At 45.5% G+C, this 27,974-nt stretch overlaps 2 protein-coding genes and 1 pseudogene across 3 annotated transcripts in view; 2 read left to right on the forward strand and 1 right to left on the reverse strand.

Moving 5' to 3' along the window:
• The first annotated feature begins 396 nt into the window (after positions 1–396).
• On the forward strand, positions 397–17,384 carry Ginm1 (glycoprotein integral membrane 1). 2 transcript variants are annotated; one of them, XM_032895000.1, is made up of 8 exons: positions 397–554; positions 6,134–6,193; positions 7,638–7,734; positions 10,063–10,214; positions 10,916–11,072; positions 11,698–11,831; positions 14,662–14,825; positions 16,726–17,384. In XM_032895000.1, exons 1-8 carry the CDS (start codon positions 441–443, stop codon positions 16,835–16,837), a joined length of 990 nt encoding a protein of 329 aa, XP_032750891.1. In that variant the 5' UTR covers positions 397–440; the 3' UTR covers positions 16,838–17,384. The 2 variants fall into 2 exon arrangements, with proteins under 2 accessions (XP_032750891.1, XP_032750892.1); XM_032895001.1 differs by having other exon boundaries at positions 11,701–11,831.
• Positions 17,385–19,787: 2,403 nt separating this feature from the next.
• The window catches only part of Katna1 (katanin catalytic subunit A1), a 42,611-nt gene continuing 34,424 nt past the window's right edge, over positions 19,788–27,974 (reverse strand). The window contains exons 8-11 of the mRNA XM_032895003.1: positions 23,077–23,203; positions 22,070–22,204; positions 21,599–21,725; positions 19,788–20,149 (exon numbers count right to left, since the gene is read on the reverse strand). Coding sequence (XP_032750894.1) covers positions 19,951–20,149; positions 21,599–21,725; positions 22,070–22,204; positions 23,077–23,203 — 588 coding nt within the window. The 3' untranslated portion in view covers positions 19,788–19,950. The remainder of the gene's footprint in view (positions 20,150–21,598; positions 21,726–22,069; positions 22,205–23,076; positions 23,204–27,974) is intronic.
• Positions 25,622–26,842, forward strand: LOC116893038 (annotated as a pseudogene).

Below are 27,974 nucleotides of genomic sequence, written 5' to 3' on the forward strand. Positions count from 1 at the left end.
AAAGTCAGGTGGATGAAGCCATTTTCTTCACTTTGTAAATATCTGAAACATATTGATGCTAATGAAAAAGTACCATCAAGGTTGAGCTGAGAGGGTGGCACACTTATTCCAGCTCTGAGCAGGTCGAAGCAGCAGGATCAGTAAGTAGCACTAGGCTGCTGTTTCGAGATCCTGTTTCGAAAGGGAAAACAAAAACACACTCCAAAAGGAGAGGCTTCGTAAAGAATTGTGCTTGTTTGGGGAGAAATTCCTTTCTCATCTCAAACGCCCGGAGGCTGCTCACGAAGTTGGCTCCGCCCATAGACGTCAAAGGCCTGCGCAACACCACCAGCTCAGTGGGCCCGCCCCATTTGGGAGGAGTCCGCCCCTCCCCTCTGCCCCGCCCCTTCCCGGGTTGCCACGCCCTCACCTCCCGCCGCCTGGCGCCGGTGTTGTCCAAGATGGAGGGCGCCCTTTCGGCGCCGCTGCCCGTCCGGCTGTTGCTGTTTGTGGCGCTGCCAGCCGCGGGGTGGCTGACCACCAACGCGCCCAGGCCGCCGTCCACAGTCCCGCAGGTAGGGCCGGGCGGGCGCAGCAGGCCACTCCTCTGCCGGGACCTCCGGGAGGCCGGTCGCAGTGACGCTGCCCTCTCCCGCAGGTGGACAGCCGGGGGTGCGGGACTGGACAGGGTCTGGCGGCCCACTGAGAAGGGAGGGCGCTTTCCCGGATGCCGGGCAGTGTGGGTCCCCCCGCTCCCCGAAGGGGATCGCAAGGGAGGCGCGCAGGCGTCCTTGAATGCGTGTCAAGACTGCGCCTACCGAACTTGAGGTTCGTACACCTCCGGAACCCGCGCGGGTCCTGCCACTCTTTGCTGTCGAAAATGCGCGATCGCCAGTGACCTCGGGCGTTTGTAATGGCTCCTTCCTGGGTTAGAGCCGGCCCTGGGCCCTGGCGATGTTTGTGTTGCTCAATTATAAATTTTCCAGGCCACCTGTGCCTGCTCAGCCGGGACCAGGAGGGAGCGCCTTTCCTGGTCGCAGGGCCACTTGGGCTGGCTGGCGACTGTGAGAGGCTTCCCGGTGGCATCCTAGGGGTTCAACCTCCTTTGAGACTCGACGACGAGGATCTAAGGTCACAAGCCTTTCAGATTCCCGGGTTACTGTGAGAGCCATGCCATTGCAATATTCAGGGGCAGCAAGTTTTTACTTTTGTTGCCACATTTGGCCTTTTCAGTTGTATAGTAGGAGAAAGTTTGGAGATTATAAAATCAGAGTTTTCCCCAAGTGACAAGAAACTTAGGTTTTTAATCTTATTATTTGGTAGGAACACTAAATACAGAAGTGACTGTCATGATAAGTGTCACTTTTTATTTTTAAAATTTTACTTTATGTGTGTATAGTGTTGAATCAGGAGCTTACGCCATAGCAATGGAGGTCATGGGATAACCTTGTGGAGTCTGTTCTCCATGGCCCTGTTTTGCAACACATGCGTTTACAACCCTTGAGCCATCTCTCCAGCTCTTTATTCTGCTTGTAATGTTTTAGAGTTATACTAGAACTCTTCTGAATACAGAAATCGCAAACATGCGGCAGTGTCAGTAGGGAAAACCTTGCAGCTCTGAGCACACTTGTATATGAAATTGTACTAGAGCCACACTTGCTTCTGGGTAAAAATAGCAACAGTGCAGACAAGCACCAAGAAACCAAATAAATATTGGGTGGCTGTAAAGTTCTAGAGATGTGGACTTATTTCCTCTCTTTTATAATTGTGGAGATTCTTCATCAGCACCGGTGAATGTAGGAAATATTTGAACCTGCCCACACGGTCAGAAAAAAACGTCTTACTTGGAAGGTTAAGTCTACAGTCCTATAGGTTAGCTTTTGGTGATTTTACCATCTCATCTCCCTTTCTGAGTCTCCATTCTACTCTTGGAAAGCAGGCAAAACACCCATGTACATAGAATAAAAAATAAAGGTTAAGAAATGCTTTCTAAAAATTCTCAGAGGAAGATTTGTTACCTGGATCTGAATTTAATGTCAGACGAAAGTCAGAAATTGCAATGAAATCCATTAAAGAGCATCAGAACAAATAGTATGTATGTGGATATGAGTGGATCCTTCAGACATGTCAAAAATGATTGCCGTGTGCATTCGCTTAGGGGACACACCTCTGGGTATGTCTGCAAGGCCATGTCCAGAGGTTTAACTCAGGAGAGAAAACCCCATGTACACGCAGGTGTACATGGACCCGTACTCCCAAGTGTATGCACGTGTGTGTAGAGATTGAGTTCAGGCCCTTGAACCTTCCTAGGCTCTGTCCTTAATCCAATATCCCTAGAAAAGAACCAAACTTCTTTCTTTGAAGAAAAAGCAAACCAGTACATCTGTATCTTTTTTTCTTCCACAAACTGTTTGTGATAAACAAACGAGAAGACGTAACTTCTCAGAAGCTTGTTTCGGGCTTGTGGAAGGTTGCTAGTCTCTGGTCCTCCCATGACGGGTGGCACAGCAAGAGTGTGAAGCACCTGTTCAGACTGTACTGCAGTCAGGAAACAGAGAAGGGATTGCTGGTGCCAGCTGCTTTCTCCTTTGTCTCTTTGTATCCAATCCAGAGGAGCCCATGATCAGGTGCTGGGCCTGATCCAGGATGGGTCTTCTCAGTGAAACCTCTGGAGATGGCCTTGCCAACATACCCAGAGGTGTATCCCCTAAGTGGTTCTATGTCCAGTCAGCTTGACAGTGAGGATTAGCTATGGGGGGGTGGTGCAGTGTGCTGTGAGGGCTGGTGTGTTACAATGAGATGGCTCAGTGGGTAAAGATACCTGCTGGTGAGCCTTGTGATAATTTATGCAGCCCCCCAGTCCTAGACACACTAGACTAATTGTCTGCATCTCCAGCCCTAATAGGAAAGCTTTGATTAACAATAACAAGTCCCTGTGGCCAGTGGTATTTCTTGAAGTAGTGCTTTTCTACAGAGCATGCCATCAGTGAGCTTAGGTCTTTGGGTAATTGCTGATTGACCTGTCCTTGAGCAACAGCAGAACGGCCTGCTGCAAGCCTTACTCAGCAGACATGCTCAAGGAGGGCAGAGTGGATTCCATAGGAAACCACTGGGTGTCCATGGCAGTGGATCCAGTGGGTAACCTACTGACCCCGACAGAGCCTTGTAAATAAGTAACTGCCTCTACACATCAGTCACCTTAGTGAAGGAAGTGAGGTCTGGTTAAATGCTCTGCTTCTGCACAGCTCACAAACAGATAAAGCTAAGCAGTGCACTGTTTAAAGAGACAGCTAGCAAAACTGTGAAGAAAAGTGGGGAAAGATTAGTATAAATCAGAACAGAAATTTCTCCTGTGGGGTGGGGTTATTGGGTATGAGTAATACTCTCTACCTAAACACACACACACACTTTAAAATAACAAATTTTAAAATAGTCGATAAGTTATTTTTAATTGGATATGGGGAACTCAGACCAATTTGGAAAAATCTTTGGTTTTAGATCCAATGGCACACATTCTCCCAACTTTTGTCCGTGTCAACCGTAGGCCCAAACGTGCAGCATTCTGTACATCATCCTGGGGTTGTACAGTGTGCAGGGTGGTAACCTCAGATCAGAGGTCTTTGAACCCCAGGCTCCCTGGTAGAAACAAAGACCCAGGCTATGTTCTAGACTGGGATAGCTCTGGTACAGCCTCAGTTCAGTGGAGAAAGCCCAAAAGGTCCTGGACCCAAAGGATTAGGCAGTAGCTAGGGATACATAGAGTAGTTTGGTTACTCAGCAAGCCCAAGTTGATGTATCCAGCAGAGAGAAGGATAGATAAGAAGTGGTCCGTGTCATTGAACTGCCTGAGGATCCAGCTATACCTCTCTTGGGCATATACCCAAAAGATGCCCCAACATATAAAAAAGACACGTGCTCCACTATGTTCATCGCAGCCTTATTTATAATAGCCAGAAGCTGGAAAGAACCCAGATGCCCTTTAATAGAGGAATGGATACAGAAAATGTGGTACATCTACACAATGGAATATTACTCAGCTATCAAAAACAATGACTTTATGAAATTCGTAGGCAAATGGTTGGAACTGGAAAATATCCTGAGTGAGGTAACCCAATCACAGAAAAACACACACGGTATGCACTCATTGATAAGTGGCTATTAGCCCAAATGCTTGAATTACCCTAGATGCCTAGAACACATGAAACTCAAGACAGATGATCAAAATGTGAATGCTTCACTCCTTCTTTAAAAGGGGGATCAAGAATAGCCTTGGCAGGGAATAGAGAAGCAAAGATTAAAACAGAGACAGAAGGAACACCCATTCAGAGCCTGCCCCACATGTGGCCCATACACATACAGCCATCCAATTAGACAAGATGGATGAAGCAAAGAAGTGCAGGCTGACAGGAGCGGACGTAGATCGCTTTCTGAGAGACACAGCCAGAATACAAGCAAATACAGAGGCTTAATGCCAGCAGCAAACCACTGAACTGAGAATAGGACCCCGTTGAGGAATCAGAGAAAGAACTGAAGAGCTTGAAGGGGCTCGAGACCCCATATGTACAACAATGCCAAGCAACCAGAGCTTCCAGGGACTAAGCCACTACCTAAAGACTATACATGGACTGACCCTGGACTCTGACCTCATAGGTAGCAATGAATATCCTAGTAAGAGCATCAGTGGAAGGGGAAGCCCTGGGTCCTGCTAAGACTGAACCTCCAGTGAACTAGATTGTTGGGGGGAGGGCGGCAATGGGAGGAGGATGGGGAGGGAAACACCCATAAGGAAGAGGAGGGGGAGGGATTAGGGGGATGTTTGCCCAGAAACCGGGAAAGGGAATAACACTCGAAATGTAAATAAGAAATACTCAAGTTAAAAAAAAAAAAAAAAAAAAAGTGGGTCCCCATGTGGCCAGGAAAGATCAGGGCCACCAGGCTTGGCACTCCTCCTGGTTTTTGGCACCATTTGGTAAGTTATATCTCCCCAACTCAATGAGCCAACTTAAGCCAGATTTATATATGTATATATGTTTGTTTGTTCAAGCTGCTCTTGGTGGGTGAGCTTACCTTTGGGTGACCCCAAGGAAGGAGGCCAGGGAAGTCACTATGGGAAGGGAGACAGAGGGGAAAAGGAAGAGAAAGAGAGAAAGTATACACAGAGAGAAGAGAAATGGGGAAGAAGAAAAGGAGAGAAACCAAATGTCTGGGTTATATAGTAAAGAGCCCCTGGGGGAAGGGTACCTCAGCCCCTGGGCTGGAAAGTTCAGGGTTGGGGGCAGGATTTGCCAGGTAGGGACTGAAGGATTCTGGGAGATCCTGGAAGCCAGGTCTGCTTTGGTATGTAAAATACCTCAGTCCCTGTCCTGGGGTCTGAAACCAAACATAATAATAAAAGAAGAAATGAGGAACAAACTGGTTCTTCTCTAGGTAAATGGCTTAGCAAGGAAGGCCATTGCTTCGAAGTCTGACAGCCTGAGTTTGAGCCAGAACCAAAGGTGGAAGGAGAGAACAGACTACTCCAAAATTACCCTCTGACCTTCATAGATGCAGGTAGTATGTGTGCACACATGTTGTTGTAAAAATATAAAAAATAGAAAAGTATATCGTTGTCTTTTACCTTGCTTAGGTCCGCACCGCAGTGCCCCAAGATATCTGCCAGATATCTGGGCGGAAACACATCCTAACTTCTCCAGGGTGGCCCAGTGTCTCCAGCCGTCTCCAGCGGCTGCACACTTTTCCTCACTCAATCCCTCACACCCTTACATAAAAGAACACACAACACAATAATCTTAGATCCAATTGATAAGATATAATTGCCCATTTAAGCATACAAAGCCCTGTACCATCCATCCCTAGGAACATTGATAACAACCTGTAAATACACAGAGCGAGATCTTTATGTCAGCCTCCATTGTCCTGCCACCGCTTCTCCTCCTCTCTCCCTCTCTCTTTTCCAGTCTCCTCCTCTTCCTTCAGACTTTTCTCCCGTCCATCCTTCCTTCTCATCCAATGACAGGCCTCCTTCTATCTTGTACCTGCCTCACCTGTGACATCATCCCCCCACACACAATAAGAGCCAAGAAAAATGTAAAAGAACCAGGTTGTTTTCGTGTGTAAAGTGTATATCTGTCCAACCTATACCTTTGTTTTGCAGGAAGGCATCAGAATTAATGTAACTACCCAGAAAGACAATGGGGAAGTATCTAAAGAGCAGGTTTGTCTCCTTTTGATTGTATTTTTACTATAACATTTAGCCAGGAACTTTTACTGATTGTACTAGTCCATTTTCTGTTATTACATTGGAATGCCCAAGGCAGGCTACTAAATATAAATATATAAAATCTATGTCAGCCTGTATGAGGCTTCGCTAAGGAGGTTGGGAATAGTACCTCATTCCTGTAATCCCTGCACTTTGGAGGCTGAGGCAGAAGGTTTACCTCAAATTAAAGTCAGCCTGTGCTTCTTAAGTAGTGAGACTGTCTTAAACAACCAAAAACCAAGAACCAGAAGGATGGCTCAGAGGTTAAGAGCACCGACTGCTCTTGCAGAAGATCCAGGTTTGATTCCCAACACACCCACGTGGCAGCTTCCAACCATCTGTAACTGACGTAGACCAGCAGGTCATTCTTCAGTGACAGGGTTCTGAGGGACATGAGAAGATAAAGAAGATAGGAAAGTTAGGGTCAGGAGGGCTTGCAGAAGCTATGTCTTATGTCAGACAAGCTTATTATGTACAGAGTCTTGGATGTTGTTCTTATGGGAGAAATGGTACGGTGTCAGCAAGTGGGAAGAAGCCAGCAGGAAGTGACTCAAGCAGCTCTGCACAGGGGCACTGGGTGTCTCAGAGGGTCCGAGGGCAGGGTCCAGACACAACAAAGCCCTTCAGGGTGGGAAGTGTCGGGTTCTCAAAGATCCGAATTCTTAGCTGTCCCAAGGTCCTGGCTCCAGGCCACACTGACTCTGCCAAGCACGCTCAAGGTTTAGAGAAAGCTTAGAAGAATGTTCCTGCTGTACACCAGGGCCTCAGGGAAAGCCTTGGGTCAGCCTAGCCTTCAACATGTATCTTCACTTTCAGGGACCCACACCCTGTTTTCCTCTTAGACACTACACACACATGGTGAACAGACATACACTACACACACATGGTGAACGGACATACATGCAGGCAAAACATTCGTACAAATAAAATAAAAGTAATTTTTCAAAAAAGAAATCAAACAAAAAAGAAGCCATAAACAAAACCAAAAGGGCTTTGTTATTTTGTTTTTAGCCTAGTTACAGAGGTCCAAGCATATCTTGCTGGTGTCGGTTGTCTTTGGTCTTATGGCAAATGGTACCGCAGCGATAAGAGCTAACAGGAGAACAGACTTATTTTGCCAGATACCAGATAAGAGCGACTGGGCCCACAGTTCCTTTGAAGACATTATCTTAGGGGTTACACATCTACCACTAAGCTTTGTGTCTTGGAGGGTTCCCCCTCCCCTAAACCTCACCACACCGAGAGAGACCAAGCTTCCTACACATGGATCTTTGAGGGACAAAGCATACCCAAACTATAACACCTGTCCACACAGAGTTAGATGATGTATTTTTGATATGAAGAGTTTGTGGTCGTTTATAAACCATTGGAATTAATGTATATGCTGCTTTATTTTAAGGTTGTTCTTAACATAACCTATGAGAGTGGACAGGTGTATGTGAATGGCTTACCTGTAAATAGTGGTATAACCCGAATAAGCTGTCAGACTTTGATAGGTGAGTACTGAATTGTTTGCAACATTACTGTCTTTAATAATCCTAAATTCGTTCTGAATGTGAAGTGCCACCTTACAGTGATACATCGATGGTGTAGTAGTAGCTAAGGCCTTTCAGTCTGTGTTGACTACTGATCCACTGTTCACTTGTTCTTTCCTGGGACTGACCTTTAATTCCTGGTAGGTTAGCAGTGTAAGAGTGAGCATACACATGGGCTAGCCCTCTGGGAAACCCTAGTTCTCATTCTGGCTGTAGGAGATAAACATTACAAATTGTGTGTGTGGCTCCTCCTCTATTTCTCTTCCTCATTTGTCAGCAAATGTGTAGGGTGATTTGTCTGCATGTGTAGCTGTATCATGTGTGTACCTGGGGCCCAAGAAGGCCAGAGAGGGTGTTGGCTCCCCTGGACCTGCAGTGGTAGGCAGGTGTGAGCCGCTGTGTGGGTTCTGAGACCCAGTCCCAGTTTCTCTGGGAGAGCAGCAAGTGCTCCTAACTGCTGCTGAGCTATCTCTTCAGCCCTGCTTTTCTTTTTAAACCTCAAGGGCTTTGGTTATTTAAAGAATCAGATAATGTTTTATTGGACTATATACTTTTATTTGACTAACATAAATGGCACGGGAGGTGTCACTCCTGCTCTATGGCTCCTGAGAAGTAATGACTGGGCCCGTTTGGCACTGAGGTGGGGAGTTAAGCAGGGTTATTCATTCATGTCTGAAAGCAAGCATCACTCTGCTGACTACTGCAGCAGAGAGGAAGTCAACATCAGGGGCTTTTGCTGTTTTTAATTTATTCTACAGTAGAGGTATGAGAGTTACCGCTCTGCTGTATTTCTCTTGTGTCTTAGGCTGTGGTCTTAGCTGTGCTGACCAGGCTGAGAGGAGCATTAGTGGATAAACAGGCAACTAAAACTCTGCTTTATTAAGCATGGCATTGTGACATGCAGATTTGTGTTTCCGTATTTCCAGCTCCTGGGGCAGCTGAGCTAGGAGAATCACTGGGTCTGGACGGAGGAGTGAGGGAAGATGCATGCCTCCCCCCAGCTCAGAGAGGTGCTGGAGACAAAGCTCAGTGGGAGATATTTGCCAAACCAGTAGACTGCCCCGGGTTCCATCCTCAGACCACAGTAAGCACAGCAAAACCACTTAGACAATGAAAGACGAATGCCGAGGTGCCTAACTAAAGGAGAGCTAGTTGACAGCACCAGAGACATCAGGGCTGACAGCATAGGAGCCCAGAGGGCACTAATCACAATTACATCTGCCACATACCCCAAATTACTGTGATTGTGGTAAGGCTAGAGCCTAAGGAGGAGCTGGGTGAGGTCACTGACAATACTGAGTGGTTAATGAATTGTATCCGGTGTTCTAGATCAAAGGAACAGCTCATTAATGGCTCACGGTGAATTAAGTCCCTAGGCATCCTGCATTTAGGAATGTATGTCTGTACTGTTTTGACAAATAGTCCTCCCATTTGGGAGGCAACAACTAAATGTTCGTGTTGTGGCAAATTGATCAGTGTGTACCTCTTTAAAAGGGTTTTAAAGGTTTATATTGTCTGTGTGGGTGCCCAGAGGTTAGAAGGGAACATTTGATCCTATTACAGCCATTTGTGAGATATCTGCTGTGCATGCTGGGTTCTGAACTCAGATCCTCTGATAGGGTAGTAAGCTCTCTTAATGGGTGGACCATCTCTAGTCCCTCAATTTGCTTTTTGGAGAAAGTCTTGTTATGTGGCCCTGGCTGGTCTCGTGCTGCCTCGGCTGCCCAAGTGCTGGGATTAGAGATGTGCACCTCTATTCCTGGCTGTTTTACTCTTTTAAAATGTTTTCTTTATCTTTGAGAATCCCATACATAAGTGCAGTGAAATATGTTCAGATCTCTCCCCGTCACCATTATAGGTTGGTAGACCACTCACCCTTTCTCCACCCCGATCTGTCCAGCTGTAAAGCCACTACTGGGGTGTGAGCATGAGTCTGACTCCCCGGCAGCTTGCCGTCCATGTGCACTGCATTGCTCCGCATTTGCAGACACCAGGAAACCCTAGCAGAGGCGCAGCTAGGGTGTGGTACATTCTGATTGCAGACCAGCAAGCATTTCCTGATCCGGTGAGCAGAAGCCATTGGAAGGGCTTGCAGCTCATCTCTGCTTCTATAAATGAGACTGATAAGGTCAGGGCTAAAGGAAGCCAGTGAAACCAAGGAAGCCAGTGAAACCTGTTTGCACCGTCTTGTTCCAAGTCAGTGTCATACAAATCATCAAATACAGTAACTGCTGTAATGGCAATTTTTGTACAAAATCTCACTACTTTTTTTTTTTGTTTGTTTAATAGTGAAGAGTGAAAATCTGGAAAATTTGGAGGAGAAAGAATATTTTGGAATAGTCACTGTAAGGATCTTACTTCGTGAGAGGCCTATGACACATGGTAGCAGTTCACAGCTAATTGTCATTCAGGAGGAGGTTGTGGAGCTCGATGGAAGACAAGTAAGACACTGTGCTTGTTAACTGGAGATGAAGTTCGTGTTGTGTAAAAATGTTGTGCTGTTGTTTCTGAATCGATGAGCAGGAAGGTACTTGTCTTAGTAACTTTTCTATTGCTGTGAAGAGACCGTGACCAAGGCAACGTAGAGAAGAAAACATTTGGGGCTGGCTTATGGTTTCAGAGGGCTAGTGCATTATCACCACAGTGGGGCACATAGAGAAGGAGCTGAGAGCTGCGTCCTGGTCTATGGCAGAGAGAGACTGTGCTGTGCCTCTAAGCTCACTTCGGTGATGCACCCCCTGCAACAAGGCCACACCTCCTGGTTCTGCCCAGACAGGTCCACTAACTGGGAGCCAATCCCACTCACACCTCACAGAGCCCTAGAATTGTCTGCATCTAATCACATAGCATTCTTGGTTTTGTATTTTCTTTTTCAAATCTGACATTTGCACTCCTTTCTGTCTTGTGAGATGTGCCGAGTATCTGTAGACAGAGGTGGTGAGGGCCTTGGTGGTGTTCGTATTTCTGTGGTCATTGTCCTCGGTGCTGTGTGAATGAGGTGAAGCTGCACTGAAGCTGTAAATGCTACACAGAGGAGTGGGAGGGACAAGGATGAGTTTCTTAGTTACTGAAGCAAAGGAGGAGAGGCCACTTTTAACCTCTAGGGCATCATTTAAAGGACCTGTTTTTCTTTCTTTTATAGGCTCAACAAAAGAATGTTACTGAAATCAACATTTCAGTTAAGAACCAGAGAGTACTCAGACGTTCAAACTTTTTCCTTCCTTTGGAAGAAAGCATGCTTTATTCTATTTCCCAAGACAGTGACATTTTATTCACGCCTCCCGATTTTTCCAAAAAAGGTATTTAAAAAAACATTATTTAAAATATTAATGAAATTATTTTGCTTTATATACTTAAAAAAAAGATTGTGTGTGTGTGTTTGTATGTGTGTGTGTGTGTGTGTGTGTGTGTGAGAGAGAGAGAGAGAGAGAGAGAGAGAGAGAGAGAGAGAATGTATGTATGTATGTATGTATGGGTACCTCTATAAAGGCCAGAAAAGCGGGGTTGGGGATTTAGCTCAGTGGTAGAGCACTTAAGGCCCTGGGTTTGATCCTCAGCTCCGGAAGAAAAAAAAAAAAAAAGGCCAGAAAAGAATCAGACCCTAGAGATGTAGTTCCAACTCGGGTTCTGAGAACTGAACTTCTTGAATTTGTAATACTCCCGTTTCCCAAGTCTAGGATACAGGCATGAGCCACCATGCCTGGCAGAACTGAAAATGTAGATTCTCTGTGTGACAAAATGGTAACTTTTGTAAACCCTTATAGTTTTCCCTTCTGGTGCTAACTCAGTAAATAAAATTCTTGTTCTGTCACAGTGACATGTATGTCAGTGTCGTAATCAGGGACATTACTGCTGTGCTCTGGTAGGGCTTGTAGCAGATGCCAGCCGCTGCTGCAGTTTGGTGACCTCGTTCTCCCTCTTCAGTAGGAACTGTTGGATCACTGCAGACCACCAGCCACTACCTCGTGGGGGACTTGGGAACCACGGTGGATGGAAATGCTTTACCTGGCAAGTTGCCCGAGACGCCTCTCAGAGCAGAGCCTCCATCTTCATACAAGGTAATTCAAACACTTGGTGATATCTTTTCATGGTGCTGCCAGCAGTATGAAGTTATGGTTACGGTGAAGATAAATGTGTCCTTTAGCAGTATGGTTACGGTGAAGATAAATGTGTCCTTTAGAATGAGGTAGAAAACATAAAGACAAACAGCAGATCACTTTTAATGATGGAGGCATTTGGTTTTGATGTTGTTATTTCAGACTGTAGCCGAGACTGAACTCTGAGGAAAGGAAAGCCTCCTCTTTCTCTCCTGAGTGCTGGTGCTGCAGGTGTGAGGCACCACGCTTGGCTCGCTTGGCTTGTTTTATTTCTTAAATGTGTATGTATTCTGTGTGTGTGCACACAGGCATGTGCGTGCTGTGCATGCCACCGGGACAGCTTTCAGGACGTTGCTCCTCCCTTTACCTGAGGATCCCAGGAACCACATTCAGGTCATGAGGCTTAACCACAGGTTTCTCCATGAGCTCTCTCACCAGCCATTATCGTAATCCTAATGTGGTATTCATGGTGTTCCTGTTTCCCTCTGGAAGCTTCACTTAATGATTAAGTCAGGTCATGATTGTCGAGGCCGTGGACTTCATTTAGTTGGGAAGCTCCCGTTCCAAAGTTCATTCTTACATTCCCACTTTTTTTTATTATTCAGCTCCCGCCTTTTATACACACACAGGTGCCATGTGCCCTGGAGTTCCCACACAATGATTGAGTGTTGCTAAAATGATACATTTGGAGTCATGCTGTTTAGAATTAAAGAGTGATCTGCCATTCACTATTTATGTAACCTTGGCTCAGTTCTTAACCTCTTTAACTTACGTCTTAGGTTAGTCTGTGCTTACTCTGTCAAGCACTATAAAATATTTCATCAAGGTGTCATAAAGAATAAATGGGTATTCCAAGGGAAGCTATATCAGTACCCACTAGGAACTTTATGTCACACATGACGTTTACAGATACACTTCAGGGGGTATCCTAATATGTCTACCCCTGAATGGGTAAGGTCTATAAGTAGTTCTCACTGAAGGTCAAACTACTGATTTGGGGTTGCTGGAGTCCAGGTTAGTGGGGTAGTGTGCACCATGGTATCTCCCAACAGGCCCGCCGTAAAGGGGACTGTCTATACAGTCCCACCCATCAGGGCTCATATTTGGATCCTTTCTTGCTCTTAAAGCATGAAATATGTATTTGCCAGTGGACTGTCTCCATTCTAAAAGCTGTGGGGTTTGTTTCTTCCTTTCCTTGTCCTTTACCTGCAACAGTGGACAGGCCTGTGGGCCTGTGTACTAGTTAGTGAGCATTAATATTCCCGTGTGTGTGTGTGTGTGTGTGTGTGTGTGTGTGTGTGTGTGTAACAAATTTTAAAATTGTAAAATATTTTCTTTAGATACATTGTAAAATAGAATTTTGTTGTCATGTTATATGTGCCCTGCAGCCATCCCATCCCATCACTGTAGAATTAGACAGAAGCACTCATTTTTGAGCTATTTACCTTACCCAAAGCCAGGCCTTTTCTTTTTTTTTTTTCCTCCCTCCCTCCCTCCCCCCCTCCCTCCCTCTCTCCCTCTCTCCCTTCCTTTCTTAGTTACTTTTTTTAAAATTTATTTATTTATTATATATGAGTACACTGTTCCTGTCCTCAGACACACCAGAAGAGGGCATCAGATCTCATTACAGATGGTTGTGAGCCACCATGTGGTTGCTGGGATTTGAACCCAGGACCTCTGGAAGAGCAGTCAGTGCTCTTAACCACTGAGCCATCTCTCCAGCCCTCTTAGTTTCTTTTGACACACATGTAACCACTGTTATAATCAAGACACAGGTTGTTTCTGTCAACCCAAAGCCAAACCATAAAGAAATTTAGCCAGGCATGGTAGTAAGTAATCCACAAAAATATTACACAAGAGGCCACGCACTGTGATGTATGCCTTTAACCTCAGCACTGGGGAGGTAAAGGCAGGTGGCTCTCTATATTGAGGGTTTCAGCCCGGTCTGGTGTGGGGCAAGTAGACTGTGCCACCAGAGAGAACTGGTAAGGTTGGGTAGGCTCAGACCCCGGGGAAATCTCAGAATTGAGCACGGCAGGAGTGGAGCCATTCCCTGCCGAACCACCTGATCGGGACAGGTAACCATGACACCCACTGAGACGACCATGACAATGTCATGTAGCAGTAAAAACCTGAAGTCCTCCATGCTTATGAGGTGTCTAGATAGGCTCCCGGTCTCCAGCCAGTGAGCTTCCTTCCCTGCCTGGGCACCCCTTCTGCAGGAGGTATTTAATCTCTGGTCATCCTGAGTAAGGTGTGTGTATTCACTTCTGCCATCAAAGAAAACAGTTTGGACAAGCAAGGACCCTCTCCTTCATCAAGGATCGCCATGGGCCTTTGTCATAAAGAGCCACGCCCACATCTCCTGGAGAAGGTCTTCCCTCTCCCAGCCCCTCCAGGCTCACTCACTGGGAGCCAAACTGGACTCTGCCCCGATCCGAGGCTCAGCCTTCCCCTTCTGAGTAAACGCCCTGAGGGGAAGCACTTTAGGGCAAGTGCAGACCCTTGGGACCCCCCACTCCCAACTCTCAGTGTTACCCCAGCGGCACCTGGGTCCACAGGAGACTGGGAACCATAGCAATCGTCCCAGATCCTGCTGTTTCTCACCCTAGAAAACGAAGACCAGGACCCCCGTCACAGACTGTGTTCTGCCTGCCCTGAGCTCTGTGCCAGCAGTACAGTGGCAAGGCAGCCCCATAGCCCCTGCAGAGAGGCCCTGTCTCAAAAGAAAACAGAAATTTAAATTTTTAGTTTGTGGAACAGGCCTTTCTAATCAAAAGCCACTTCCCAGGTGATGTGCCAGTGGATGGAGAAGTTGAGGAAAGCACTCTGTGGGTTCTGGAGCAGCGTGTTCCCAGTGTTCTTCATGTTTCTGAACGTCATGGTGGTTGGAGTTCTGGGAGCAGCAGGAGTCATTGCGCTGTTAAAGTTGCTTTTCCCTGTGCGTGAGAACAAGTAAGTACCAGAGTTTCAGACATCGTTGATCTTAACTATTAAAAAGGAGGTTGCTTTACTGTATGTTGTGGTAGAAAATATTGTACAGTACAAAGTATAGTAGATATGGTCAGACAGTGGGAGAAAAAGATAACTTTCCAGTCCACTTTCCCATTTTAGTGGAATTAAAATACATTTGTGTACTACTTGAGATGTCTGTACTTTCAGAGATGCAACCATAAAAGAGATTGCTGGTTCTCTTAAGAGTAGAGAGTGAGGGGTTGGGGATTTAGCTCAGTGGTAGAGTGCTTGCCTAGCAAGCACAAGGCCCTGGGTTCGGTCCCCAGCTCCGAAAAAAAAAGAAAAAAGAAGAGTAGAGAGTGAGCAGGAAAACTAGGAAGTGCTGTGTGACTGGAGAGTGAGACCCACACCAACGCGTCTCAACTCCAGAGCCTCACCTTAGTTCATGTCAGATGAGTGGGGTCTTCCTCTCTTACCATTTGTAAGGGAAAGGGTCTCATGTGGCCCCGACTGGCCCTGAACTTGTCCTTGTAGCTGAGGATGGCTTTGGACTTCTGATCCTTCTACCCACACCTTCTAAGTGTGGGATCATAGGTGTATGACAGCAAGCCTGGCTGGACACTGAGTGATCTTGATTTCATTTGGTACTGTGGCCACTGGCAAACAGGTTTGTTGTTTCCACTCCACTCTTAATTACTCTGGCTCTCAGCTTTCACATGAAGTTGATTGCTGAATGGCTAAGGGTTAAAGTGGCCACAGAATTCTGAGGGCAAGAGGCAGAGAGCCTTGTATACTCACTGCCCGCTGTTAGACTGGCTGTGCTGCCAATGTGCAGCTGGCCCTAGACAGAATGGTCCTGAGGATGGCAGTTCCAGGAGGTCTGGCGGGGCAGGGACAGGGTTCCGAGAGTAAGTCACCTGTTAATCCTGACGGTCTGATGGCTGCTTAGTTTGTCTGATGGATGCTGCCATCATCTTAGGTACCTGCTCTCTCTGAGTCAGTTTGGGTGTTTTTAGATGGGTCTCTGTATATGCGGACCAGACTGACTCTGAACTCAAAAGTGACTCTCTGGCCTGTACCTCCTGAGTATTGAGATTCTAGGTGTGAGTCACCACAAGTGGCTTATACATGACGGAGGTGAGGGGACTGCATCATCCGTGGATATGGTTACTTAGTAACCACTGGCCTGGTTTCTCTGATATGCTTTTAAGCCCATGTTCTAGGTTAGGAGGTAGTAGGCTTATTTAATTCAGTCATCAGCCTTTGTATCATGGCCTGTGTTCAACAGCTGGTGGGGACCGTGTTGTCAGAGCAAGAGGGAGAGTCACTGTGTGTCAGCATTTGGCACCCAAAGTGAAGCAAATTGCTGCATTGTGTAATAAAGTGGACTCTCTTAGAGCGGGATGCCACTTGAAAACTGCTGTTGTATGCCACATGGAGTAACTTAGAGCAGCACATAGCATGACCACATATCCAGTCAGCTTGCTTGATTTTAAACCGACCTCAGTTGCTATTTTAATGGGAGAAATCTGGAAAAGGTAACATAGGACCTTGGGTTCAAAATGAAAGCCCCATCCATTGTGTGGTCGGGGTTGTGTCTCCATGGACAGTGTCTGGAGAGTTGTCTGGGCTCTGCTTTCACTGGCACTCACCAGTCCAGGGCAACGACAGCTCTTGCCTTGAGGACGTATGCTTCCCTTCATGTGGGAACAGGCAGTGGTCTATGCCCTCTAGTCCTAGTTGTGTTTGGTTAAAGAGAGCTTGGAGCCAAGATCTGCACGTGCTTTATATATAAGCCATGGGAAGCAAGGAGGGCTGTAGCCTTGAAGCAGCACTGCTGTATGCCAGCCTTCTGGAGGAGGCAGTGATGTGGGCGGTAATGGCTTCTCTTGCATTGCAGAGGAATTCTTCAGGTGGATAAAATGAACGGGATCTCTGTGGTACCTATCATCTTATACCCAGACGGCTCTGAGAAAACAGCAGAAAAACTTACAGATAAAACGGATATTTAAAACCCCATCTCCAATCATGGACTCTACTGTCTATCATCCCCAGACTCGCCATTTGAATACCATTTTATTTAAATCATTAATCAATTTATTCATAAAAATTGCCAAATTCCCAAGACCTTTACAGGTGGCCTTTCTAGTGCCCGGCTACAGCTCACCTCATCATGCACGGGCTGGCTGTTCCGAAGAAGAATTACTAAGGAAAGTTTAAGTGGAAAGAAGATGACTGAGAAATACCAAGCTGAAAGGAGACGTGAGACAAAGCGACTGCCAAGAACTCCCAGGTGCCTTTGCTGCAGAAATTGTATCTATTTGATTACTATTGTAAGATTTTATAAGAAGCACTTTATGAAATTCTAATTTAAAAGCTGGAGAATTTAACAGTTATTTTGTTTACTCAGTACAATGTGCCTTTATATCACATACATGACTCAGTATAAAATCACTGAAGTGTGTCATGATTTGTGTCTGTACCAGAACTCTTTACCTTGAATGCACCAGGATTTATAATAGTGACATGGTCTCACTCTAAAATAAACTTTTTTTTTTTAAAGAATTGCTTTATTTGTAGTTATATGCATGGGGGAGAGAGTTTGCGCAGGTGATAAAAATGCCTGTTAAGGCCAAAAGAGGGCACTGGATCTCCTGCCACTGGAGCTGCAGAGTGGTTGAGTGCTCTGCCTGCTGTGGGCACTGAGAACCACTCAGCTCTAATATCTTCACGGAATTAAGGCTATGCCTTAGTCTTCCGGTTCTAAGTACATGTATTTGTAAGTGTGTTTCATGCTGTTTCTTCACTGTCACTCAGAATTGCCTGTTTCAACGGTGTTATCTGGAGCACACCACTTATTCCATGTGGTACTTTTTATTTCATTTAAAGAGTTTTGAAAGCCAGAACTGGTAAAGCAGCACCTCTGTAGTCCAACACTTAATGACATGATGGAAGACCTCGATAGGCCAGAGTCAAGCTGGGTCAGGTTCTTGGCTGTAACCCATTGTAAAAACATGGCCCAAGAATGTACTTGCTGTTGCTTTTCCTCCTCTACCAAAGTGGGGAATTGAACCCATGGAAGTCAGGAAAGCACTGCTGAGCTCAGGGACCAGGCCTATGGGCAGGAAGGATGACAAGTTTGACGGCCAAGTTGAATCTTGATCATTTTCATATGTAGTCCAGGCTGGTCTTAGACTCAACATGACCTTGATCATGGATTCCCCTGCACACTGGGAGGTAACACTATGCTTGGTTGTGTGCAGCACTGGTATCAAACTTAGGGCTTTTGCACATGTGCCATTCCTAGCCCCAGCTGGATTGTTTGTCTTTTCAAGACAGGGTTTCTCGGTGTAGCCCTGGCTGTCCTGGAACTCACTCTGTAGGCCACACTGGTCTAGAACTCAGAGACTGCCTGCCTCTGCTTCCTCCCAAGTGCTGGTATTAAAGGCATGCGGCACCACTGCCCAGCTTAGCTGGTATGCACTAGTATCAGTTTGTCTCTGCTGACTCCATGAGTTGTTAGAAAAAGCACCAGTTCCAATTCATGTACAACTTATGTTATACATCAGCCACACACGCACAGAATCTAGTGAGACTATGGTTCCATTCCCTCCCAGTAAGCCTGGTGACCACAGCACTGCACTCAGTGTACATGCGTTTGTTTCGTCTCCTGCTGCTAAGATGGTGAGTGCCTCCTCCCCACAATGTGTATGTGCATGGGATCCCTTGGAGCAGGGGCTTCCCAACCTGGGTGCTGGGACTCAAACCCAGATTCTGTGCAAGGGCAGCAAGTTCTCTTAGCCACAGGCCATGTCTCCAACCCCCGATACATCATTGCTTTCTTGTCAGTGGAAATGGAACCCAACGTTTTATACTGTTGCCTGTGTGTGTATGTGTGTGTACACGCGCGCCCCCACACTCAAGGCCAGATATCAGCCACTGGTGGTGCTCCTTGAGGTCCCATCTATCTTTTCTGAGGTAAGGTCTCTGAGCAGACTCATCAAGTAGGATAGGCTGGCTAGCCCCAGGTCTGCCCATGCCCACTTTCCACAGGAGCGACAAGTACATACCACTTTTTTTTTTTTTTTTAATTCTGGGTGCTGGCACGGCTAGCACTTTAGCCACTGAACACCTCCTAGCTCCATGATATTAACTTTCACTACTCTCACTAGCTTTAACTTGTGCCATTACTGGTCTGTCTCAGTCTCATGCCTATTACGAATGTGAGTAAATGAGCCCAAGTCTGCCTAGAGGACGGTAAGCTAAGTGCAGGAATGCTATCTACACTACACAGCCTTTTCTATGGCAGAATAAAGGTGTTTAAGCCAGGAGTGGTGACACAAGCCCCCAAGGCACATGGGAGCAGAGCAGTGGCTTTCTCTCAAACAAGTTATTCAGAAAAGACTGTATTTTCACCACACCTCTTTTAAATGAAAATTAAAGAGTCCTAATTCTTTTTTCTCAAGATTTTTTTCTTTTTTCTTTTTTTTTTTTTTCGGAGCTGGGGACTGAACCCAGGGCCTTCTGCTTGCTAGGCAAGCGCTCTACCACTGAGCTAAATCCCCAACCCCTTTTCTCAAGATTTTTAATTGTGTGTGTGTGTGTGTGTGTGTGTGTGTGTGTGTGTGCGTGTGCGTGCGCACACGAGCGCGCATGCAGGTGTCTAAGGGTCTCAGAGGCACCATATGTATCCCCCAGCCTCGAAGCTACCCTACACAGGTGCTGGGAACTGAATAGGACATATGCATTCTCCAGGCCCATGAGTCCTTGTCTTACTCCGAGAGAAAGAGAAGCTATCATGACACCAGATGAGAGGGAAGATACACTAGGTCTAGCTGTTTTAATTAGCTGCTTGTGTGGTGAGTGTGTACTAGTTTTCTGCTATTACCACAGAGCAGCAGCAACAAGGAAGGGGGACAGCTGTACTTAGCAAAAGTCAAGCAGTACTAAATTAAAACAATGTGCAGTTTAAAAATATTGTCTTTATTAAGCACCAGAAAGAATTTAAATATCACACCATTATCAAAGTTCAAAAAAATATGGCACTCAATGCACTGAAATACTACATTTAATTATTTTCAAAGACTTAAGGCAGATTTCTCACAGTTTACATGTGAGAACTTAGCTAGCATGATCCAAACTCAACTATCCATTTCTCATATCTCTCAATGTCTGCAGCTGATACTGATTTGGAGACCTTCTTTAAAGCCATTTCAAAATCCTCCATGGTGGTAGGCATGTGCATTTCTTCTCTTGAAAGGTTCCGGATTTCTTCTGGGGTTAGACCCTCAATACGGCGTCTCATGGCCATCAAGGACGCATCCCTAGGGTTTAAGTTTTTAAAAAAGCCCAAAGTGTTACTTCAAAAAAGCAAAACCAAACCAAACCAGAAAAAAACAAAAAAACAAAACAAAAAAAACCCCACGCACACACACACAAAACAAAAACAAACAAAAGAACAACAAAAAAACAAACCTAACAAAAACAAAAAGCCTGTTAAATTCTCTAAGATCTTATACATATTATATGCATACACAATACATTAAACCTACACTGGAAAATAAGAGCTGCTTTTAGTTGCTTTTTAGCAATGCATCTTCCACAATAAGTATAATTTCATTCAGTTCAGTATAAATGCTGACCGTACAGTCCAAGACAAAAGTAAAAAGGTACAATAAAGAAACCCATATTAGGGCTGGCGAGATGGCTCAATGGTTAAGAGTAAAGAGTACCAGCTACTCTTCCAGAGGTCCCGAGTTCAATTCCCAGCAACCACATGGTGGCTGATGTCCTCTTTTGGCATATATGCAGCAGAGCACACATTCATTTAAAAAAAAAAGAAGCTTGCAATTGCCTCTCCTTATCTTCTCAATAAAGAATAGGTATTCACCACGGAAACAGAAAGGAATGTTAGCTACAAAATTAACCATTTTGTCCACAGGTCACACAGGGTTTCCCTTTTCCCTCTATTACAGGAACTTCTCACTAGGAATGTCTTTAATAGGCCGGGCCGTGGAGCACACGCCTGGGAGGCAGAGGCAGGCAGATCTCTGAATTAGAGGCCAGCCTGGTCTACGGAGTAAGACTGGCAGTGTTCCACGGATGACCTGGACTTGTCACTGTCCTGCCTCCGTGTTCTGAGTGCTAGGAGGATAGTCCACCGCCACATGTTCTGTGCTATGAGGACCAAATCCAGCCAACTGCATGCATGTTAACAAGTACTCTACTGAGTCACATGCCCCATTAATTGACCAAGTTCATCTTTAACCGCAGTCACCGTGTATGCATAGGGACAGTAACTTCGTTTGTGACGTGCTTACTTAGAAATGAAGAAGCCCGTGAGACTGAGATTAGGACTATGCCTTGCTGAGCCAGCTGGACAGTCTTATTCCAGTCACACCTAGCACACAGGGACTGAAACAGTCTGCACTACTGCATCCCACAAATACATTAAGCACACACCAGTGGTTTCCTACCTAACGTTGCAGAGAAACAGTACTTCTTGAACTTGTAGCTTTCAAATGAACTATGGACTACCATATGCAAATATCTTGCCAACACTTATCACTAACTTCAGACCAACTTGCAACCATAGATATTTTGTAGTGTAAAGTGGGGTTCTCCATTTTTTACAGTGTTTGGGATCAAACTCATGGCTTCACATGCCAGGAAAATACAAATGAGTTCTAGGCCTTGGCCAATGTAGGCCACCTGCCTTAATATAATATAAACATAACTGAAGTTTATTCTTACAAAATATGAGAAATACACACCTGCATACATTGGTAATGTCTGCACCTGAGTAGCCTTCCATGTTTTCTGCTATGCTTGCAAGGTTAACATCATCAGCCAATTCCAGCTCTCGTAGACTTATTCTTAACAGTTCTTCTCTGCCTTTTGCTAATAGGAGAAACACATTTGAAAATGTAAGCCTTCAGTAGGAACAGAATATTGAGAAAAATCTCTACTTTCTGGTACAGTTTTAAAGATGGTCTCATAATGTAGCTCAGGCTGGCCTTGAATCCTCCTGCTTCAGACAAAGAGCTGATTTACAGGCCGAAGCCACCATGTGCACTTGAAGCCCACGAAGTACCAAGAACCATTTTCCAAGTCTTAGAGGAAGCATGCTTATGATGCTACACCAGGAAAGAGTACCTGTCTGCCTCTTTGAGGGAGGCTAGTATCAAACTTTAAATTATGAAAACTATTTGATAACTGGAACCCCCAGAGGAGAGGCGTAGTACCTGATGGTAACGGAATATAGATTCTTTTCTCCAGACGACGCCTCAAAGCCTCATCTATGTCCCATGGGAAATTAGTGGCCGCCAGAACCATGACCATCTTGGAAGGGTCGTCATTTTCTGAGGCACCTCCAACACCTAACAGGGGCAGGAAGAGTAAGTGACTGAGGAGGATTAATGATAAAGTGCAGCTCCTTACAGACTGTGATATCCGTGCACAGTGATGCAAGGCAGCAGTTGTCCAGCCTCCCTAAGGCTTATGTAAGCATGTGACCCGAGGAAATGAGGTTTTACAGTACACAAAAACTTGACACGGGATTTCATGATAACACCAGATCAGCTCAAATACTTGCCAAATTATTTAAAATAAATCAGTGGGTGTGGCAGTGCATGACTTAAATTTCAGCACTTGGGAGGTAGAGGCAGGCATCTCTCTGAGTTTGAGGTCACCATGCTCCACATGGTCTCAAGACAGCCAAGACGGTGTAGAGACTCTGTCTCAAAACAAACAAAGCCAAAACTAAACCATCGGGCTGGAAAGATACTGCAATGGTTAAGAGCACTGGCTGCTCTTCAGAGGTCTTGAGTTCAATCCCAGCACCCTGTGGTGACTCACAACAGTAACTCCAGTTCATGGGGCTGTGACACCCTCTTCTGACCTCCTCTGGCACTAGGTATGAACACGATGCACATTCATAAGTACAAGCAATACATTCATAAAGTGTGAATATATTTTATCAAGTATTCCAAATACATGCGTGACCTCTAAGGTCCATCTGTTTGCATTTCTACTTAAGTTCTGTGGCTAAAAATAAGATACACACACACACACACACACACACACACACACACACACACATACACACCCCAAGAGCTACTCATATCTAGGCCCTAAGTGCCTTCCCCTCTGGTCTACCTGGAGTTGTGAGCACAAACTGCATGTGCCGGGCTAGCACTACAAGCAGAGCCAATCCCATCCCAAGCTCCTCTATGCACAGACATGCATGTACCATCCATCTGAACCAGCAGCTCAGCTTTCACCCTTCGGCTTGCTTCATGCTCTTCAGAAGTTCCTCGGCGGCTGCAGATGGAATCTATCTCATCAATAAATATGGTAGCTGGGGAGTAAAACCGAGCCTAAAGAAGAAACCAAGCAATACGAGGTTTTAGGGTTTCGAATTCTCCATTTAAGTATAATCCGAAGCTGAGGGCACAACCTAGTGACAGAGTGCTTGCCCAGTGCTGAAGGCCCAGTGCTGCAGAAGTAAACAATTTATATTAGAAACTGAAACACGGGACTGGAAAGATGGCTCAGCAGTTCCCTTGTGAAGAACAGGAGTTCTTGCCCAGCGGCCCAAACTGACAACTCAGTCTTCTGTCACTGCTGCAGCCTCTATTGGCCACTGGGAACCAGCATACACATGGTGCACAGACACACACGGCTGCTCATACATAACAGAAGATACAAAGGAATCTCTTAAGGAAACTGGCAAACAGCTGAAGACGCTGCCACACTGCACCTTTCCCTTTAGCCGAATGGGGTAAAAAGCCACCATGGCATCAGACTTCACCTTTTTTTTTTTTTTAATTATATTTATTTGTGTGCATGTGTACATGTGTCGGTGTGGGAGAGCCTCAGAGCATATGTGGAAGGACAGTTGGAGGTTCGTTTTTTCCCCACCATGTGGGTCCCAGAGATCAAACTGAGGTCGACAAGCTTAGTGGCAAGCAGCGCTGAACAATCTTGTTGTCCTATCTCTTTCTTTTTTGGATACAGGGACTCATGAATCACGGGTGTCCTCGATGTGCTATGCAGCTAAAGGTGGCCTTGAGCCCATTTACTCTGCTGGGACTTTAGCAGAGCACAGTCAAGCAAACAGCTCTGAAACAGAGCTTCTAATGCAAACAGAGACTTCATTTTTTCCATTATATAATTAAACTGGTTCTCTCAAAAAATGTCTGTGCATGTGTGTGTGTCTTTGTATGTATGTATGTATGCATGTGTCTAGAAAAGTGTGCATGTGACTATCTGTGTGTGAGTGTGTGTGTGTGTGTGCACGCCTGTGAGTATGTGGCATATATAGGGTTATCCTGGACCCTATTAATGGTATGAACAACTGCGCTAGGACATTTAGAGATATTGGTAAATAGTTCCAGGCTCTATGAAAAGCCTGGTTGAAACCATTTCCTTACATTATAGAGTCTGTCTAATAAGAGAAATTCTCATTAGATGGCCATTTTTTACATAAAAACTTTTTATATTTTTATACATAAAGCACACTTTAATGTTTCTAAGTAGACCATTTGAAGAGTTAACTTTTATTGATGTGTTCTAAGCACATCAACAGACTTTAAATTTCATTTTGCATGTTTTCACACCAAGGAAAAACCACTATTTCTGATCGATTCTTCTCAAGCATGGAGTCAGAACTGTCTAACTTTAAGCAGAGGCTATAAGACACAGGCAAAAATGACTTAGATAAACTTAGGAAGGTACCATGAAGAGATTTTTTTTTCTTTTTTCTTTCTTTCCTTCATTGTTTTATTTTGTTGAGACAGGATTTCTCTGCATAGCCCTGGCTGTCCTAGAACTTGCTATATAGGTCCAGACTGTCCTTGAACTCACAGAGATCTGCCTGCCTCTGCCTCCCAAGTGCTGGGGTTAAAGGCCTGTGCTACCACCACCTGGCATGGAAAAATAACTTTAAAAAAATCCTATAGATTCCACTTTCTGCTTAGCTTTAAAATAAAACTTAACAATCATGGACATTTTCACTGAATTTAACTGGTCTTATTTAAATACAGGCCTTTGGGGCTGGAGAGACTATGGCTCAGAAGTTAAGGACATTGGTGCTGTCCCAGCACCCCAAAGCAGCTCACAATAGTATCTAACTCCAGTTCTAGGGAGCTGATGCCCTCTTCTGCCTCCTTGGGCATCAGACATGCACAACAGTGCACACACACTTACAAACAGAACACCCACACACTAAAAATAAAAATACAGACTTTGACTTCCAGACAGAGTCCTATAACAAGGAAGAGGAAGCAGCCAAAGTCTCACTCTATACTCAGGAGTAGTTGGGCAACACAAATCAGAGTTCATATTTTTAGTAGGTCTCCTATTTTTAATAAAGGTTTACTGTGTGAGGGTGTTAGATCCCCTGGAACTGGAATTACAGACAGTTGTGAGCTGCCATCTGTGTGCTAGGTACTGAGCCCAGGTCTTCTGGAAAAGCAGCTGGTGCCCTTACCCTGCAGAGTCATCTCCCCAGCCCCTCTTCTTCTTCTTTTATAAGAGAGAAAGTGGGAACCAGAGAGATGGCTCAATGGTTGAGAACACTGGCTGCTCTTCTACAGGACCCGGATTCGATTTCTATCACTCACACAGTGGCTCACAATAGTCTATCTTCTGGCCTCCTCGGGCACTTCATACACATGGTTCATAGGACATATATGCAGACAAAACATCCATACACATAAAGAGAAAAATACTTTTTTTTTTCAAACAAGAAAGAAAGAACACAAAACTGGGTGGATAGAAAGTGGGGAAGCGACATGTTCTGGGGTGCGGACAGCCAAGCTAGCAAGTCGGGCGTCAGATCCATGAAACCCCCGGGGGAGAGTGGAACAATATTTTTGGAGGTCCAGAAGAAGGGGTTCCTTCAAGCGAGCCTCGTAGGATGTCATCTAGTAGTTTTGGACCAACTGAAGAACCTAAAAACATACCCAAGAGGACAAATCCTCCAGGCGGCAAAGGAAGTGGAATCTTTGATGAATCAACTCCTGTGCAAACTGGACAACGTCTGAACCCACCCGGTGGAAAGACCAGTGACACGTGTGGGTCCCCAGTCACTGCCGCTGCACCTCTGGCACACCCTAACAAGCCCACGGATCGTGTCTTGCTGTGTGCAGGGGAAGACTGAAAGCTGCCACAGACTCCACAGCCAGAGGAGAGCAGGGCGAGAAAGGAAGCTCAGCAGAAGCAGAGCCCACAAAGACACCGGAGCCCACGCCTACAGCTGACAGCCATGACCCAGACTAGGGCTGCAACCTCGCTCCCACAACCAAGTCCTGAACCCACCAGGAGGCAAATCCAGCATCTCCTGCTATTGAGAGGCTCCTGCTCTGCTTGTAACTGGATCAGACAGATAGAGTATTGGATGTTAGAGTTTCCTTTAACCCGATGAGTTGGGGTGGGAGAGGGTTTGTCATGCGTGTGGGGTTGACTGCCCATAGTCCTTGTTGTCACTGGAGGAGCTGTGCAGAGGACTGTGTCTTCTAGACTGCCAAGATGCACCTGGTGGGGATAAACTGGGATGTTCTGGTCCCTCCTCTCTCATTGCTGTCTGTGAAACAGATTTGTAAGCTTGTGGGGAAGGCAGAAGAGATGGGGCCGTTAACAGAAGGATCACCGGGTCTTTCTTGTCCTTGTATTAACAGTCTGCTGGCTGTTGGGCATCTAGGAATGGTTTGGCTGAAGAAGAACCCAAACTACCCTCACTGTGGGATGGAGGACACAGAAACAGAAACTCTGAAAGACAAAGTGGAGTCTACATTAAGCCTTCCTTTCAGGAAATGCCCATCACCAAATGCTTCCACCTCTGAGATACCTCAGAACCTGATGTCTCCTCTCCCCATTATGTCACTCTATAGTAGTGAAGCATGATTGCTCTTTTTGGTAGCAGTCAACGAGAATCAAGCCGTTATTCTCAGTCCTGTCCTGTCCTGTCCTGGGTGGGATTTATTTTATATACAGCGATCTTCTTAGTTGTCCCGTACCTGCACCTAAAACCATGGCCAGCTCTGAGGTAGCAGCCTGGCTTGGTTCCTGACGTGCCAGACTTGCATGTGAGTTGTTTGTTTTGTCTCATCAGCCTTAAGCATAGGCCTTAGTTCCGAAACTGTGAGGGGTTCTCCCTCTTCATGGTTCTTCCTATACATAAGGTCTCTGGCCTCCTCAGGGCCATGTATGTCCAGGTACTGGGTGGATTCCTGTTCTTCTGTCTGTCTTTGATCCTGTAGTTGGGAGGAAAGCCTGCTGAAGGACATTGGCTTCTTTACCAATGTATGGAAAGGCATTTTTAGTGTCAGCTTCTTATAAATACCCGTGCACTGCTTCAACACTTAGAAAACTGCTACTCCGTACACCAAAGCTCAAGAGCTGCCCAGGCTGCCTTTAGGAAGCTGTAGACGTCTTGACCTTGCTCATAAACAGTGCTCCTTAGGCCAGGATACTAAGTTTTACAATGAGGTCACAACTCATTTGACAGGAGCTTTATTGTCATGTCGCTTCATCTGTCCGTCAGATGTCCCTCCTGCTCAGCCTTTGAGGGGTTCTTTGTTTCCCCTCTGGTGTGCATCTGTGAATAGGGCTTCTAAGTTGTGCTACTTTTGTTTCTAGTGCCTACAGAGAGCTTCGTAGCAGGTGCCAGAAAACCTCTCAGTACATTTCGGGAAAGTGGCAGTCGTGCAGTCACACTCACTGACCTACGAGTGCCTGCAGAGCCAGCCACCTGCCGAGCTCTGCCTCCTACATAGTCTGTTGAGGGGTCTGACTATAGCTTTGTCAACCAAAGCGTTTCCCTCGGCAGCTGCCCTGTATCCTGAAGCCGAGTAACATGTCTTACATCTGTGTAATTCTGTAACAACTCAAATGGTTTGTGGTTCCATCATTATGAGGATGTCATTTGGAATTCAGAGCATTTTTTTCCATTTCAGAAAATGTCATAAATGATGTTTGCTTTATTTAGCACAGACACTTCTTTAGCTTATAATAATAGGAATAATACAATGATAGAAATAAACCTTTTATAACTGTTCTCTTAAATAGAAAATGATTTGTGAATTCCAAATTGGATTGTCAAGAGGAATCTACTAACATCATATGCTGAGCCTACTGTTAACCCAG

This window comes from Rattus rattus, chromosome 2, assembly GCF_011064425.1.
Source record: "Rattus rattus isolate New Zealand chromosome 2, Rrattus_CSIRO_v1, whole genome shotgun sequence".
In the NCBI taxonomy this organism is placed as follows: Eukaryota; Metazoa; Chordata; class Mammalia; order Rodentia; family Muridae; genus Rattus; species Rattus rattus.

Coding starts and splice junctions, on each gene's coding strand:
- Ginm1 (XM_032895000.1), top strand. CDS start 441: ATGGAGGGCGCCCTTTCGGCGCCGCTGCCCGTCCGGCTGTTGCTGTTT. Junction 555..6,133: donor CGCCGTCCACAGTCCCGCAG/GTAGGGCCGGGC, acceptor TTTGTTTTGCAG/GAAGGCATCAGAATTAATGT. Junction 10,215..10,915: donor TGGAGCTCGATGGAAGACAA/GTAAGACACTGT, acceptor TTTCTTTTATAG/GCTCAACAAAAGAATGTTAC.